The sequence below is a fragment of the Saccostrea cucullata genome, unplaced genomic scaffold (genome assembly GCF_032062105.1).
Source record: "Saccostrea cucullata isolate Sc308-1 unplaced genomic scaffold, CSIRO_AGI_Scuc_v1 ctg4291, whole genome shotgun sequence".
In the NCBI taxonomy this organism is placed as follows: domain Eukaryota; kingdom Metazoa; phylum Mollusca; class Bivalvia; order Ostreida; family Ostreidae; genus Saccostrea; species Saccostrea cuccullata.
In genome coordinates, this window is record NW_026930738.1 from 1 (window position 1) to 12,353 (window position 12,353).

Here is a 12,353-nt window from a genome sequence, read left to right on the forward strand (position 1 = left end):
TATACAATGTATCCTTAAATTAAGGAATTCTTTAAATTTATATAGCTTGGGATCAAAGATAGCTTTGCTATATCCATGAATTTGCAATATCCCTATATAGACTAAACAAGTTTTACTGTATATTCTTGAATTGAGCAATGATTTTAATGTAGAATTTTAGTGTAGAAAGATTTTATATACATGAATTGATATATACCCTTTTATACCCTATATGCCCTTTTATTGCACTTTGGAATTAAAAAACCACATTGTAATTACTCAGTGGCATGAGTCTGTGAAGTAATGGGAGAATATGGTACCTGCTTGTACCTGGTTCCAATGAAAATTGCACAAATTAAAGTCAGTCAAAACTAATTCTGCTATGAAATTGCAGAATTTCAATGTATCAGTGAAGGAGCATGGTGCCAAGGCTTTATGGGCTTTAGCAGGAAACACCACAACTCAACAGAAATACATCGCAGAGAAAACCAGTATCCCAGACATCTGTAGTATGTTACTGGAGGATACCGAAAAATTGCTTCAAGTCGGTGAGTAGGTCAAAGGTCACACAGTGTAAAGTAGGACAAAAGTCATACAGAGGGCAAAGGTCACAAAGTGTAAAAAAAAAACAAAGGCCACACAATGTTAAAAGGACAAAGGTCACACAGTGTAAAGTAGGGCAAAGGTCACACAGTGTCAAGTAGAACATACGTCACACGGAATAAATTACAGTGTAAAGTAGGACAAATGTCACACAGTGTAAAGTAGGACAAAGGTCATTGTGTAACTCTCATATGTTTTATTTAAAGTCAGATACTATCACCAGTCAGTTTCAAGTCATAATCTGCATGCAGGATGCAAATTAGTCAGGTACAACTACTGTAGAAGCACAAATTTTCGTGGGGATAAAATTTCTTTGATTTGTTACGGTAACCTAGAATAGTTTCGTGGGCATTTAATTTCGTTGTTTAAAGTAACCCTAGTGTTCACTATATAGTCATATAAAATTTCATGAGGGATTTAATTTCATTGATAATTGTTAACAACGAAGTAAACAAAATTTAATCCCCCACGAATATTTGTGCTTTTGCAGTATATAACTTGCTTAAGGTGAGAAAATAAACTAAGGCAAATTAAAATTTAGAAAGTTCATGTACCCTTACTACAAAAATAGGTGACAAGAAATCTAATATATTTATCCTCAATTGTAGGTTGTATGATGTCCATTGCTTTGGGAAGAGAGAATATAGAGAACCAGATAAAACTAGCTCAGACAGAGGCTTTTAATCAGTTGGTCCGTCTTCTGCGAACTCATAAAGACTCCCCGCAGGTCATACTCATGGTCATACAAGTGCTTGGAATTCTGTGTGTTGGTAAGTCCACAGAGTCTTTTAATATGAAATTTAAGCCTAAATCTTGTATCATTTCTATTCAGAATGAAGTATTAACACAATTGAGCCTCGATAAGGCATGTTTCTGTAACTGAGAAATTTCATCTAACTAGAAAATTTGCTTGTGAATAAATAATTGTATGCAGAATTATGAGGCCTGGCTATATAATTAAATAACATGGTCATTTACATTAAGTGTTATTACTTTGAATTGACTTTAAAAAATTCCAGTTTTACTCCAAGGTCCACATTGTTTTTGGTGCAATTCCTCTAAAATTACAATTATATCAGCAACACAAATACATATTATCATCAATTTTATAAAAGATAACTTGTTTTGCTAGGTGTGGCTTATTGCAACAACAAAGTGACCCAGAGGAAGATAGCAGAAGAGGGGGCGATCCCCACCCTAGTGACCTATCTAAACCAGCCTCCTTCTGAAGAAGTCCAAGTGGAGGTTGCCATAGCGCTAGGTTGTATCGTCCTTAGCAACACTCGTAACCAGGAATTACTGCAGGAGGAGCCAGGGTTTAACTTCGATGTTCTGCTGGATTTGTTAAAGTCAAAAAGTGAGGTAGGTGAAAAGTTAAGTAAGAGAAGTAGACATTGAGAAAAAAAAAATAGACTAGTGACCAATCATTCTTGGGTAAACTTGTACTCTGAAGGTCATTTTCTTTCAGTTGTACCTCCATGTAATGGGTTTATTATTTTTGTAACTGCAATTTTTACTTTCTTGACAAGCATTTTTAGATCACAAAACTTTTAAGTTCCCAATAAATCATGTTTCTCTCTCTATATACAGCTCTGTTATTTTCCTGTATTATTTCTGATTCAACCTTTTTTTTTTTTTGATAGGCAATAAGATTAAGGGCAGGAATGGCTCTGACGATTTTTGCCTTCAACAACACCCCTCAGCAGTATGCCATCAGGGAAGCCGGGGGCATCAAATACTCGGTGTTTGAGCCTTTCCTTAATTCCAGTATAGAGTATGATGTCTGCTATGCAGCTTTTCAGGTAGAAATCATAATCCAAATTATTCAGTTAACGAGTTTGGTAATAGAGATTTTGTACTTAAAAATAATTACTAAACTGCACATTTTAATGACTTTTTTCCTCATTTGGCTCAATAAAAAAATTATCTACAGACATAAATTCCTCATGGCTCCTGGTCATAAAACTTGGATGTGAGCTTATTTTTGATCTCGGACTCTCTTTCAATAAAGGAATTATAAATAGTGCTATATTGGGAGTGAAAACCAAGCTCATCCAAGTTTTATGCCCAAATAAGAGCCAGGTGATAAATCGAATTTAAATTTTGTAAAGTATTCATCATGATTTTCAGATTGTGGTGCTAGCGAGAGTAATAGTGGACCAAGACCAAGTGAACCTAACGGCCCGCGGGGTGACTCTGCTTGTGGAGAAACTCCACTCAAACGAGGACAACGTCATTGTTCTGGCTGCTAGTCTTCTCTCCAGTCTCGCCCACACACGCGCAGGAATTCCCGATGCCATGGTGACCTCGGGGGCTATTGATATCCTGGTCGATAAACTCTCCTCCCCCAATGACCAGGTCAGAAGTGCGTGTGCCGTGGCCCTGGGGTATTTAACCTTCAACAGGACCGCAGCCAGAATTCTGTTCAGTAAATATTTCATTTTATTGTAAAGTTGGAGATTTTGACTGAGGAAGATGCGATTGAAATTTCCCCAATGGAGGAAATCATTTTACATGAAGACGTAAAGGTTAAATTTAGCTCGGTAAGTGAAAAATTTAGAGAATGAAGGATTTCTTAGAGAGATAGGTATTTGACACATTTAATCTTAGGTCATTTAAACCCAGATGAAACTTCGATTCTGTTTAGTAAACAACTGAATTTGATAATAATTCACAGGATTTTATGAGTAATTCACAAACAAAGTAAAATATATACTTCAGTGCTTTATTAATTCTTTAAACAAAGTAGAATATATACTTCGGTGCTCCATAATTTTTTTTCTTTGGTTTCAGAATAAAATACCCAAGGGATATGACAACTGTGCATTTTATTTCTGGTTTCATACTTACTTCGTCGAAAATTTAAGGTAAACAGGCTTTTCTGGTACAGGTTTCAACAACAAACACAAAACAAGAGGTATCCATGCCACTGAAGTTTTATCATTTGACTATCGTCATATTCAATTCAAAAAAGTTTAATAATCCTGTTCTTTGTTTAACAGGTTGCGGATTCCTCGAGATGAACTTGACAATCCACATAAAAAGAAAACACACAAGATTTTTACTGACGATTTCTCCGTGGAGATGACCTTTGAACAAGCTTCCTGACCTTTAGTAATTTACATTATAAACCAAAGACTATTTTATATATTTTTATTCACTTGCCATTCCATTTTACCCAATATTAATCAAATTCTTTATACAAATAGTAGTTTGTTAGAATTTTCCAATTCTATTGTCATTTCTTGTTGCTCAATTTATGTTTTTAAAATATATATTTATGAAATAAATATTTTCAATGTTCTATTATTTTATTTAGTGCCTTACCACTTTAAATTCACGAGTCCTTGTGGTGTAATATGTAGTCAGGAATATAATCTTATAGGATCGATAAAATTTTCATGTTGGCGCCGCTCGGCGAGTCATTACGAACGGGGATAAAAAAAAATGCATTGCACATTTGAAGAGAAAATAATTTTTAACCGATTCAAACTTGAAATGGTGTCATCCAGGTGATCCTACGTTTATTTCATCGTCGCAAGGAGAATATTGCGCCAATGTTGATAAAAATATGAGTATTGTGTAAATTAAAATGTCCTTGAACATGTTCATAGGCGCTCCCCATGTAATTCTGTAAATGACAAAAGATATAAAAAGCAAATTGAAAGTAGGGGGCGAATTGAAAGTGTGTGTGTGGGGGGGGGGGGGTAAGCCAACTAAAAAGGGAAACCCTAATTTTCAATGCATAGAAAATGTCTATCTTTGCAAAAAAAAGGGGGGCTGCCACGGTCCGGATCCCCCCCTCTCTCCCCCGGTGCCCGACGCCTATGAGCCTAAAGTATATAGGTCTACCCATACACATAAAAAACTCGATTTTATTCTTGGAAGGAGTAGACCTATATATCTGAGTCTCAATATATCAACTAAGCTATTAACTGTGTTCTATAAAAATGTTTAAAATACGATGATTTTTCATTGATTTAAAATGAGGGCGTATTGTAAATACGCAAAACATTTCTGTTATTTCATAAATGTATTTATGTTACTTGAATTTTTTTCACACCAGTTCAAAATTATTTCGAATATGGATACATGTCTATCGCATTGCGCATGAAAACAGTTTTTAGTTGCATTACTTTAAAAAAAGTGACCGGCGTCAATTTTTTCTAACTGTATATTCTTGAATCCGTCAGAAAAATTCCTGAACAGACTTTTCACACTTACAATCAATTTTATGCCATATATGGGAAATGAAATTATATGCCTCACAGTTACATTTTACTTTGGAATGTCTCAGCTTCAAACAAACTCATAACTTCAAACGTAACCTGACCCCAAAACCATAAACTTAGAATAGACTTAAGTCAAAATTTAGATTTGTAATATTTTCATTATTATTTAACGAACATACTTTTAAAAACTTGGAAGTTTTTTAAATATTTTAAAAAATATAATGAAAATTAAATTTCATTTGAAAAATCTTTTTTTAAAAAAACACTGGATTGAAATTATAAAGTTTGTTCTCATTTCATTTTCTTTGCCTGGTACTTAATTTGTTTAGTGTGCTAGCCGTGTAAGTTAGAATCAGATGGTGCTTTTCATTTCTTAGAAATTGGTTTTATACATGAGACTCGGACCAAGGGCTTTCAAGAAAAACATATTTGTTTCTAATCAATCAATATACACAAAATCAAATGAACGTTTCATTTATTTTAAAAATAAATAAGAAATATTTACAAAATTGCTGTAGAAAAAGATATGATATGTAATTGTACTACATAGATAAAGATATGAAGAATTTCATGCAGTTAATAATATTGACAGATATATTCAAGATTTCATTGGACTTTGCTGTTTATTATTCCAACAGGATCAACAGCTGTTTTTGTAGAAATAATTTTTTTACATGTATTTAATAAGAGAAAGTAATGTCAAAATTGTCAACAGATGGCAATAAGATATATTTTAACTTTAAAAAGATTTCAGTAGAAGAGATGCTGTTTACGTGGAGAAATAGCATTTAGCATTTTAAACATGTAAAGTATATTAATTTAAAATCACATGAATTTGGGTATAATTTTGGAGGTTTGAGGAAAATTTTTTTGTTTACCTCAAAGTGATTAACCATTTCATTGGTGTAAATTAATTGTTTCACAAAATATGTCAAAATTATTTTTGGGTATAAAAATCAGTATTTGATACCTTGAAAACCAAAAAACACACCCAAAAAATTTGATTTCCAATATATTTTACCTTTCTTAGGAAATCTAAATCATATATATCACAGAAATAATAATAAAATTATCAGCAAAATTAGATTTTAACCATAAACCAGACTTTTTGGCTATGATACATTAATTCTTTAAAAAAATCAAGTTTAATTATACATCAGAGCTAAAAATTTGGACTGGAAAAAAACTGTTCTATTTAAATCTATGATATATTCTCTGAAATTTTGAAAGATCAAAGATAAAAATAGAAAGAAAAGAAAGTTTGTGTGTCCATGAAGGAAAAAAAATCAATAATGTTTAAAAAAAAAAATTTGTATAGGACTAATGAAAAAATACATTTGTCTGTATATATACATGTTTGCATGTGAAGTCATTTAGATATTATAGTATGTAAAAATGAAATGAATTCTTTTATTTTAGAAACTTTAAAATTAACCTATATGTATTTCTGATTCATTATATCTATGTTTAATTTGTAAATTTTATAATTTTATGTCCATCAATTTTATTATATATTAATTTTGAATGATCTTCTAGCTATATTATAGCTTTATGCCTTTTCATGAATATATGTAAAATATTTTTTGTTCAATATATCATGCTGGGTTGTTTGTGATCTTACTGCATGTATATTTAAATTTGTTTACATTTTGTACATTTTATTTTGTTATCAGCTGTGATAAGTGCTTTTATATTCCCACTTTGTTTTATATCTTTGTAAGATAATTATTTTTCACTGTTACATATTAGTATTTACACTTTATACTTGAAAAAATAAATATGACTTTGTCAATTTTCAAAGTTTACTTTTTTTAAAAATTCAGTTACAGATCATTTATAATAAAGTAGAATATGATTGAAATATTGTGCCTTTTCTTTTTAATACTGAAGCATGGTGCTTGTGCCATAAGTACTTTAATTATGCATGAATAAAACTTGATTAGTGCTTGACTTTGACTTGGGGGAGGGGGGGATAAGGATGATTTCAAATTTCTATTAATATCTATATAATTATCAAAGAACAAGCTTTTTTCAAATTTTAAAACTTAAAAATTTCAAGATTTATTGAATAAATAAAAGAAAACTGATCTTCATTTCCAAATTTATTTTGTGACAATATTCATAATAATATATATTAACCTAATTGAAAAACAATTGTTTCGTACATCAATACAGCCAATTGGCAATCCAATAACATGAATAATGAATGTTTACAATACATGCCAAATAAGAGGTTAGATAGCATAATAAAGAATAACTTACAAACATGAAAGGCAGTGTAATTATAACATTAAAAAAAAGACTTGTCAAACTTTCACCATGTTCATAATTTTGAAGAAAAAGACATATGAATTTAAAAACATGTTAACTTTGAAGAAAGCACAATACATGTATGTATAACAGTTTTCATTGAACTACCATGATTACTATTGCCTAAGGAAGCAATAACTATTGACATATATGTACAAATATTACAAAGTTGTCAAACTTTCACATTCATGCAGGCAATATTTTGAAAATTAAACAAATGCTAAATGTTACACCAAAAACTTAATTTCGAAGCGAGCAACAAAATACTTTGATCTTTACATTGAGATACTATTGCCAAAATATTGTGGCAATTCTGATACATTATATAAAACTCTGTATTGTGTTTCCACTAACAAGTTAATCCCATTCATAATGGTCAGGCAAACAAATAACAAACCTATCATTGCCTTTAATCATATACAAACACTTTGACTGAAAATTATCAGCATTTACAATAACTCTAGATTTAGCTTCCTTTACTATGGTGAGAAAAATAAGATTAAGCACCAGTTTCATCATCTGACATCAACACATTTTTCCATCTTTTCAAGCTTTTTACCAATAAGAATGCTGGCAGTTTTGATCAAACATTAATTTTTCAACCACCAACATGACCAAAATAACATTAATTTCTTTTTGTTTTAATCACATAATTGATGGATTTCTAGATTTACTTAACTACCCTTCACTCCTTAATTCTTGGCACATTATTTATAACTAGTCTGTATATTTCATCCATCTCCCAACCCTTTATAGTCGTCTTTATAAGTGATAATCTCGCTTGATAAAAATTATTTGTTAGATTGCTGAAAATTCACTTTAAGTGAGTTTATTGCCTGTAGAGACAACTATAAATGGTAGGGAGGTGGATAAAATACACTCATGGGCAACAGAATGTGTCTAGAATTAGGGAGTGAAAGGAAGTTAATTGACCGATGCTGGAAAGTGGAGAAATTCTCCCCAAAAGTGCGCAAAAATATTTTAATATTTTTGCATTACGGGATCTGTACACATAGCATTATGGTCAGAGACAAATACATGTATATATAAACCATAACGCAACAGATCTGCAGCTAGATTTCTAAGTACATGTCGTGTCACTTTCAGAATATATTAAATTGCCTTTCAGAAGAAATCTATCAAAAATACTACATATGGATTGTCTAACTCAACATTCAGAAAATTCTCGATTGCTACATGCTCAAAGATTTTCAAACATCCAAATACCATTTTCCCTATCCCAAAAAGTCTACTTATACCATTTTTAAATTAAATCAAAATTGTCAGTATTTTTGTCAGTTGATGAAATTATCGAAGTAAAAAAAGAAACCTCAGAATAGAATATGATCATTGTAAATACATACGAGTAAATATATTGCTTAAGATTTTTAAGGCACTGCTCTATAAATGTAAATATATTGCTGAAGATTTAAAAGGCACTGCTCTTAGGGACCAGGCAAAATTTATCATGTGCACAATGATTTGACCAGTACAAAGCAAAATCCTCATTTTGAAAAAGTACGTGTCCCATGGCTTTGGTATTTTAAAAAAAATCAGTCCCATGCTTTGGGATTTTCTGTATAAAAAAAGTTAATTGTTCCATGGTTACATCTTGGTGTTAGTGAGATAATGTGGAACAATTTTAAAAAAAACTAATTAAAAGAGTCTCTCAGACTACAGATATTTCAAACATCGAAAACAATGTTTTTTGTTTGTTCATTTTCATCTGTTGTAATATTTTCCATTAAAAGATTTATGTTGCCATTTGTATCTTCACTTCAGTTTTAAAGATTTGATTTTTTCCCCCCGAAATTTAAAAAAATAAAATGAATACTTCTCTTGGGTTAAGTAATGTTAGTCATTGAAAAAGGTTTGTGTCCCATGGGTACTTAATACTGAAAATGTCTTGGTACCATGGTTAAACTCATTGTCCCATATGCCCGTTTGTATCATCATTAGGATAAATTTTGCCTGGTCCCTTAAACACAGGTAAAAATGTTATCGTCTACTGGACATTTTCGGTTGGGTGAACTTCTACAGCTGTTAGCGACTATGGATAAAGACGTGTGGAAACCATGTTGTGTCAAAACGAAATAACTAATACAAACATGATAAACATGTAATATATTAGATCAAAATGGTTATTAGATACTTCGACATTTTTCAACAAAAAAAGTTAAAAACAAAAAAAAGTATTCCATATAGTATCATGTTACATCCGCACAAAATACCTAATGCCAAAACCGTAAAACTACTAGATGATAAAACATATTCTTTGTATATGAACCACAGTATTTCTGACCTCTTGAAAATACTATATATAATCTTGCAATTAGGTTATCAACATTGGCTCGGTCTAGTTCGAAAGAGAAATTTGGAGATCGGCTCAAAATAACCTGAATACATATAGTTATAAATCTTGGCATCAAACTGTGAATAAGAAGTTTGAAGTCGACTACATTCTCGAAATGAGGTTTTAAAAATTACAAGTAAAAAACTCGCTTGATGCTGAAAGCTGGAGTGAGCTTTACTCCGACAAATGAAATACTGGGAACGCATTCCACAAAGTTTTCAAGATGTTCGGAATGAATTGCTAATGATGTTAAATTTATGGTTTTATGAACGTAAAGGGGAGGGGGCATTTGAGGTATTTAATCATGTAATATATAATAAACTACAGAAAATAAAGCTACTTTACGATGTATCTGCCCCCCCCAAACAAGCACATCTGATGACCTTTTTTGGCTTGTGAAGGTACAGACACGTAGCAGCAGGGGACTTGGGGGAATTGCTCCCCCAATATTAAAAAAAAAATTAACTGTTGAAAATATTCATTGAACATTGACCGATTCCCCCCCCCCCCTCTTCCCCAATATTTGTTGCAGTATAGTTAAATAGGGTTATATTGCAGTTAAGGAATAAAATTTAGTAATGAAAGATATTGGAACCTATTTTACTTGTCAGTTTCTTCGAGCTAGTCGATTTTTTTCTGACTGTTCAACCCCCCTCCCAAACTTAAAAACTAAAAGATGCTACCTACCTGAGTTAATTTTCTTAATTATGGTCACGGAAAATGCTTGGTTGTGCCCTAAAACTGGAATAGTTCTCAAGGGTCTGGAATTCATGGACCAATTTTATTTTATTAACCCATCGTAATTTTATTTTTTTTATGAAGGCAAGGTTGTATGGTATGTAGTTCATGTTGAAAACCCATAGCGATGTTTGACGACATCCCATTCATGGTGTAAGAAACATTTTAAAATACTTGATATACTTTACTTCTAATATTTGTGCGCATAATGCGCTCCATACTGAAGATCCGTAGTCGCTATCTTTGTAAATTATGTTCACCCAACCGAAAATGTCCACTGCAACGTGGATTTTAAATTTGGGCTAGTCTCTACTTGCTTATGGATTAAAATATCGCCGACATTAAACCTTGATATTTGATAGTCATATGATCGAAATAGATCATGTAACACTGATTATCAATGTGGACAAAACGTTCTAAATCTTTAAAACTATGATCTGGATATTTTCCTGATGGAACTACATTCCTAGAAACTGTAAGTATTTCAATAATTTATAAAGAAAATCATGGATTTATATATACGTGGCACACCTTTAAACCGGTGAAAAAAATCAAGAACGTACCGTCATTTTAAAGCAGTGTCTCAATAAGGTTCATTTAAGATGTTATTAAATAAAGGAGTATTAATTAAAAGTGAGAAGTGTTATTTATTGCATCACTCAAAACGTGCAAGTCAATTTTTATTTTATTCTTTTGAATTACCTAAAAATAAGTATTCTTGTCGTTCGATATGCTTTAGTAACCCTAGTAATTACTGTACAAACCCCATATAATGTCTAGTCTTCATTGTTCGTTTGAAACCATTGGCCGGGTATATTTTAGCCTTATCCACGATTAAATATCCCCATGAACAAATAATTTTGTCAATTACATAAAATTATATTTTAATAGTAGATTGAAAATATTATTACCTAATTTTTTAAACATATACTCTTAATTCGAACTAAATAAAAATACTTTACTGTAATTACACCGACTAAGGGGAGCGGACCCAGAATTTTCCATGATGAAAATGAAATTAAAAAGGCGGACTAGAGTGTATTTGTGGCAGCCTCAAGCAGTGCAGTACTATCAATATTAATTGCTTGAATGTCATATGAACCAAAGCAAAACAAACACAGATCTGTTTGATTACATGTACAATATATACAGTAAGTGAGAATGCTGTTATCAAAAAGTTAGCATCCCTTAACAGCAAACCAAATCCACCGTGTCTTGTAAATATATTAACTCTTATCACCCCAGATTGTATTTTTTTGTAAAACTGCTATTTTAATGAGCATATTTTGATAACATAACACCCCCTTTATTAGTATCAAGACATTATCAACCAAAATGATAACCCAAAGTATTAACTGTATTTTATTATAAAATGAAAGAACAAGATATATTTAGGAAACACTATGCGCCCAGCGGCAGCAAAATTCTAAAAAAAAAACTATTTTTATCATATATGTCACAGTCAAGGTTATTGACCTTGGTGTCATTTGAAGGAAATTGATTAGAAAGGTATGGATACCAAATATGAAGTCTCTATCTTTTGTGGTTTGAAAGTTATTTCAAAGGTACGATAAAACTATTTTTAGCATGAAATTCACAGTCAAGGTCACAAGGTCATTGACCTTGGTGTCATTTGAAAGAGATTAATTAGAAGAGTTTGCATACTAACTATGCTGTCTCTATCTTCTATGGTTCGAAAGTTATGGCAAAAGTACGAAAAAACTATTTTTAGCATACAGGTCACAGTCAAGGTAACAAGGTCATTGACCTTGGTGTCATATGACAGAGCTTAATTAGTGGAGTATGCATATTAAATAGTAAGTCTCTATCTTTCATGGTTTAAAAGTTATGGCGAAGGTTAAAGTTTGCAGATAAAAGTTATTTTTAGCATATAGGACACAGTCAAAGTCACAAGGCCATTGACCTTGGTGTCATTTGAAAGAGCTTAATTAGTGGAGTATGCATACTAAATATGAAGTCTCTATCCTTCATGTTTCAAAAGTTATGGCGAATGTTAAAGTTTGCAGACAAACAATAAAACAAACAAACAGACAGACAGACAGGACAAAAACAATATACGCCCCGGATCTATCAATCCAGGTGCATAAAAAATGTCTGAAATAGAAAACATTTTTTAA

General features: G+C 31.7%; 2 protein-coding genes across 2 annotated transcripts; both read left to right on the forward strand.

Annotated features, from left to right (window-relative positions):
• Positions 1-373: 373 nt before the first annotated feature.
• On the forward strand, positions 374-3,033 carry LOC134229875 (ankyrin and armadillo repeat-containing protein-like; the record flags this gene model as incomplete). Its single annotated transcript, XM_062711657.1, has 5 exons — positions 374-527; positions 1,191-1,352; positions 1,715-1,944; positions 2,226-2,384; positions 2,713-3,033. Coding segments are annotated over 5 exons (1,026 nt in total), but the record flags the coding sequence as incomplete, so codon positions are not given.
• Positions 3,029-3,888, forward strand: LOC134229871 (phosphatidylinositol 3,4,5-trisphosphate 3-phosphatase TPTE2-like). Its single transcript, XM_062711655.1, has 3 exons — positions 3,029-3,125; positions 3,376-3,449; positions 3,585-3,888. The coding sequence occupies exons 1-3, from the start codon at positions 3,078-3,080 to the stop codon at positions 3,688-3,690; spliced, it is 228 nt and encodes a 75-aa protein (XP_062567639.1). The 5' UTR covers positions 3,029-3,077; the 3' UTR covers positions 3,691-3,888.
• The last annotated feature ends 8,465 nt before the right edge of the window (positions 3,889-12,353 follow it).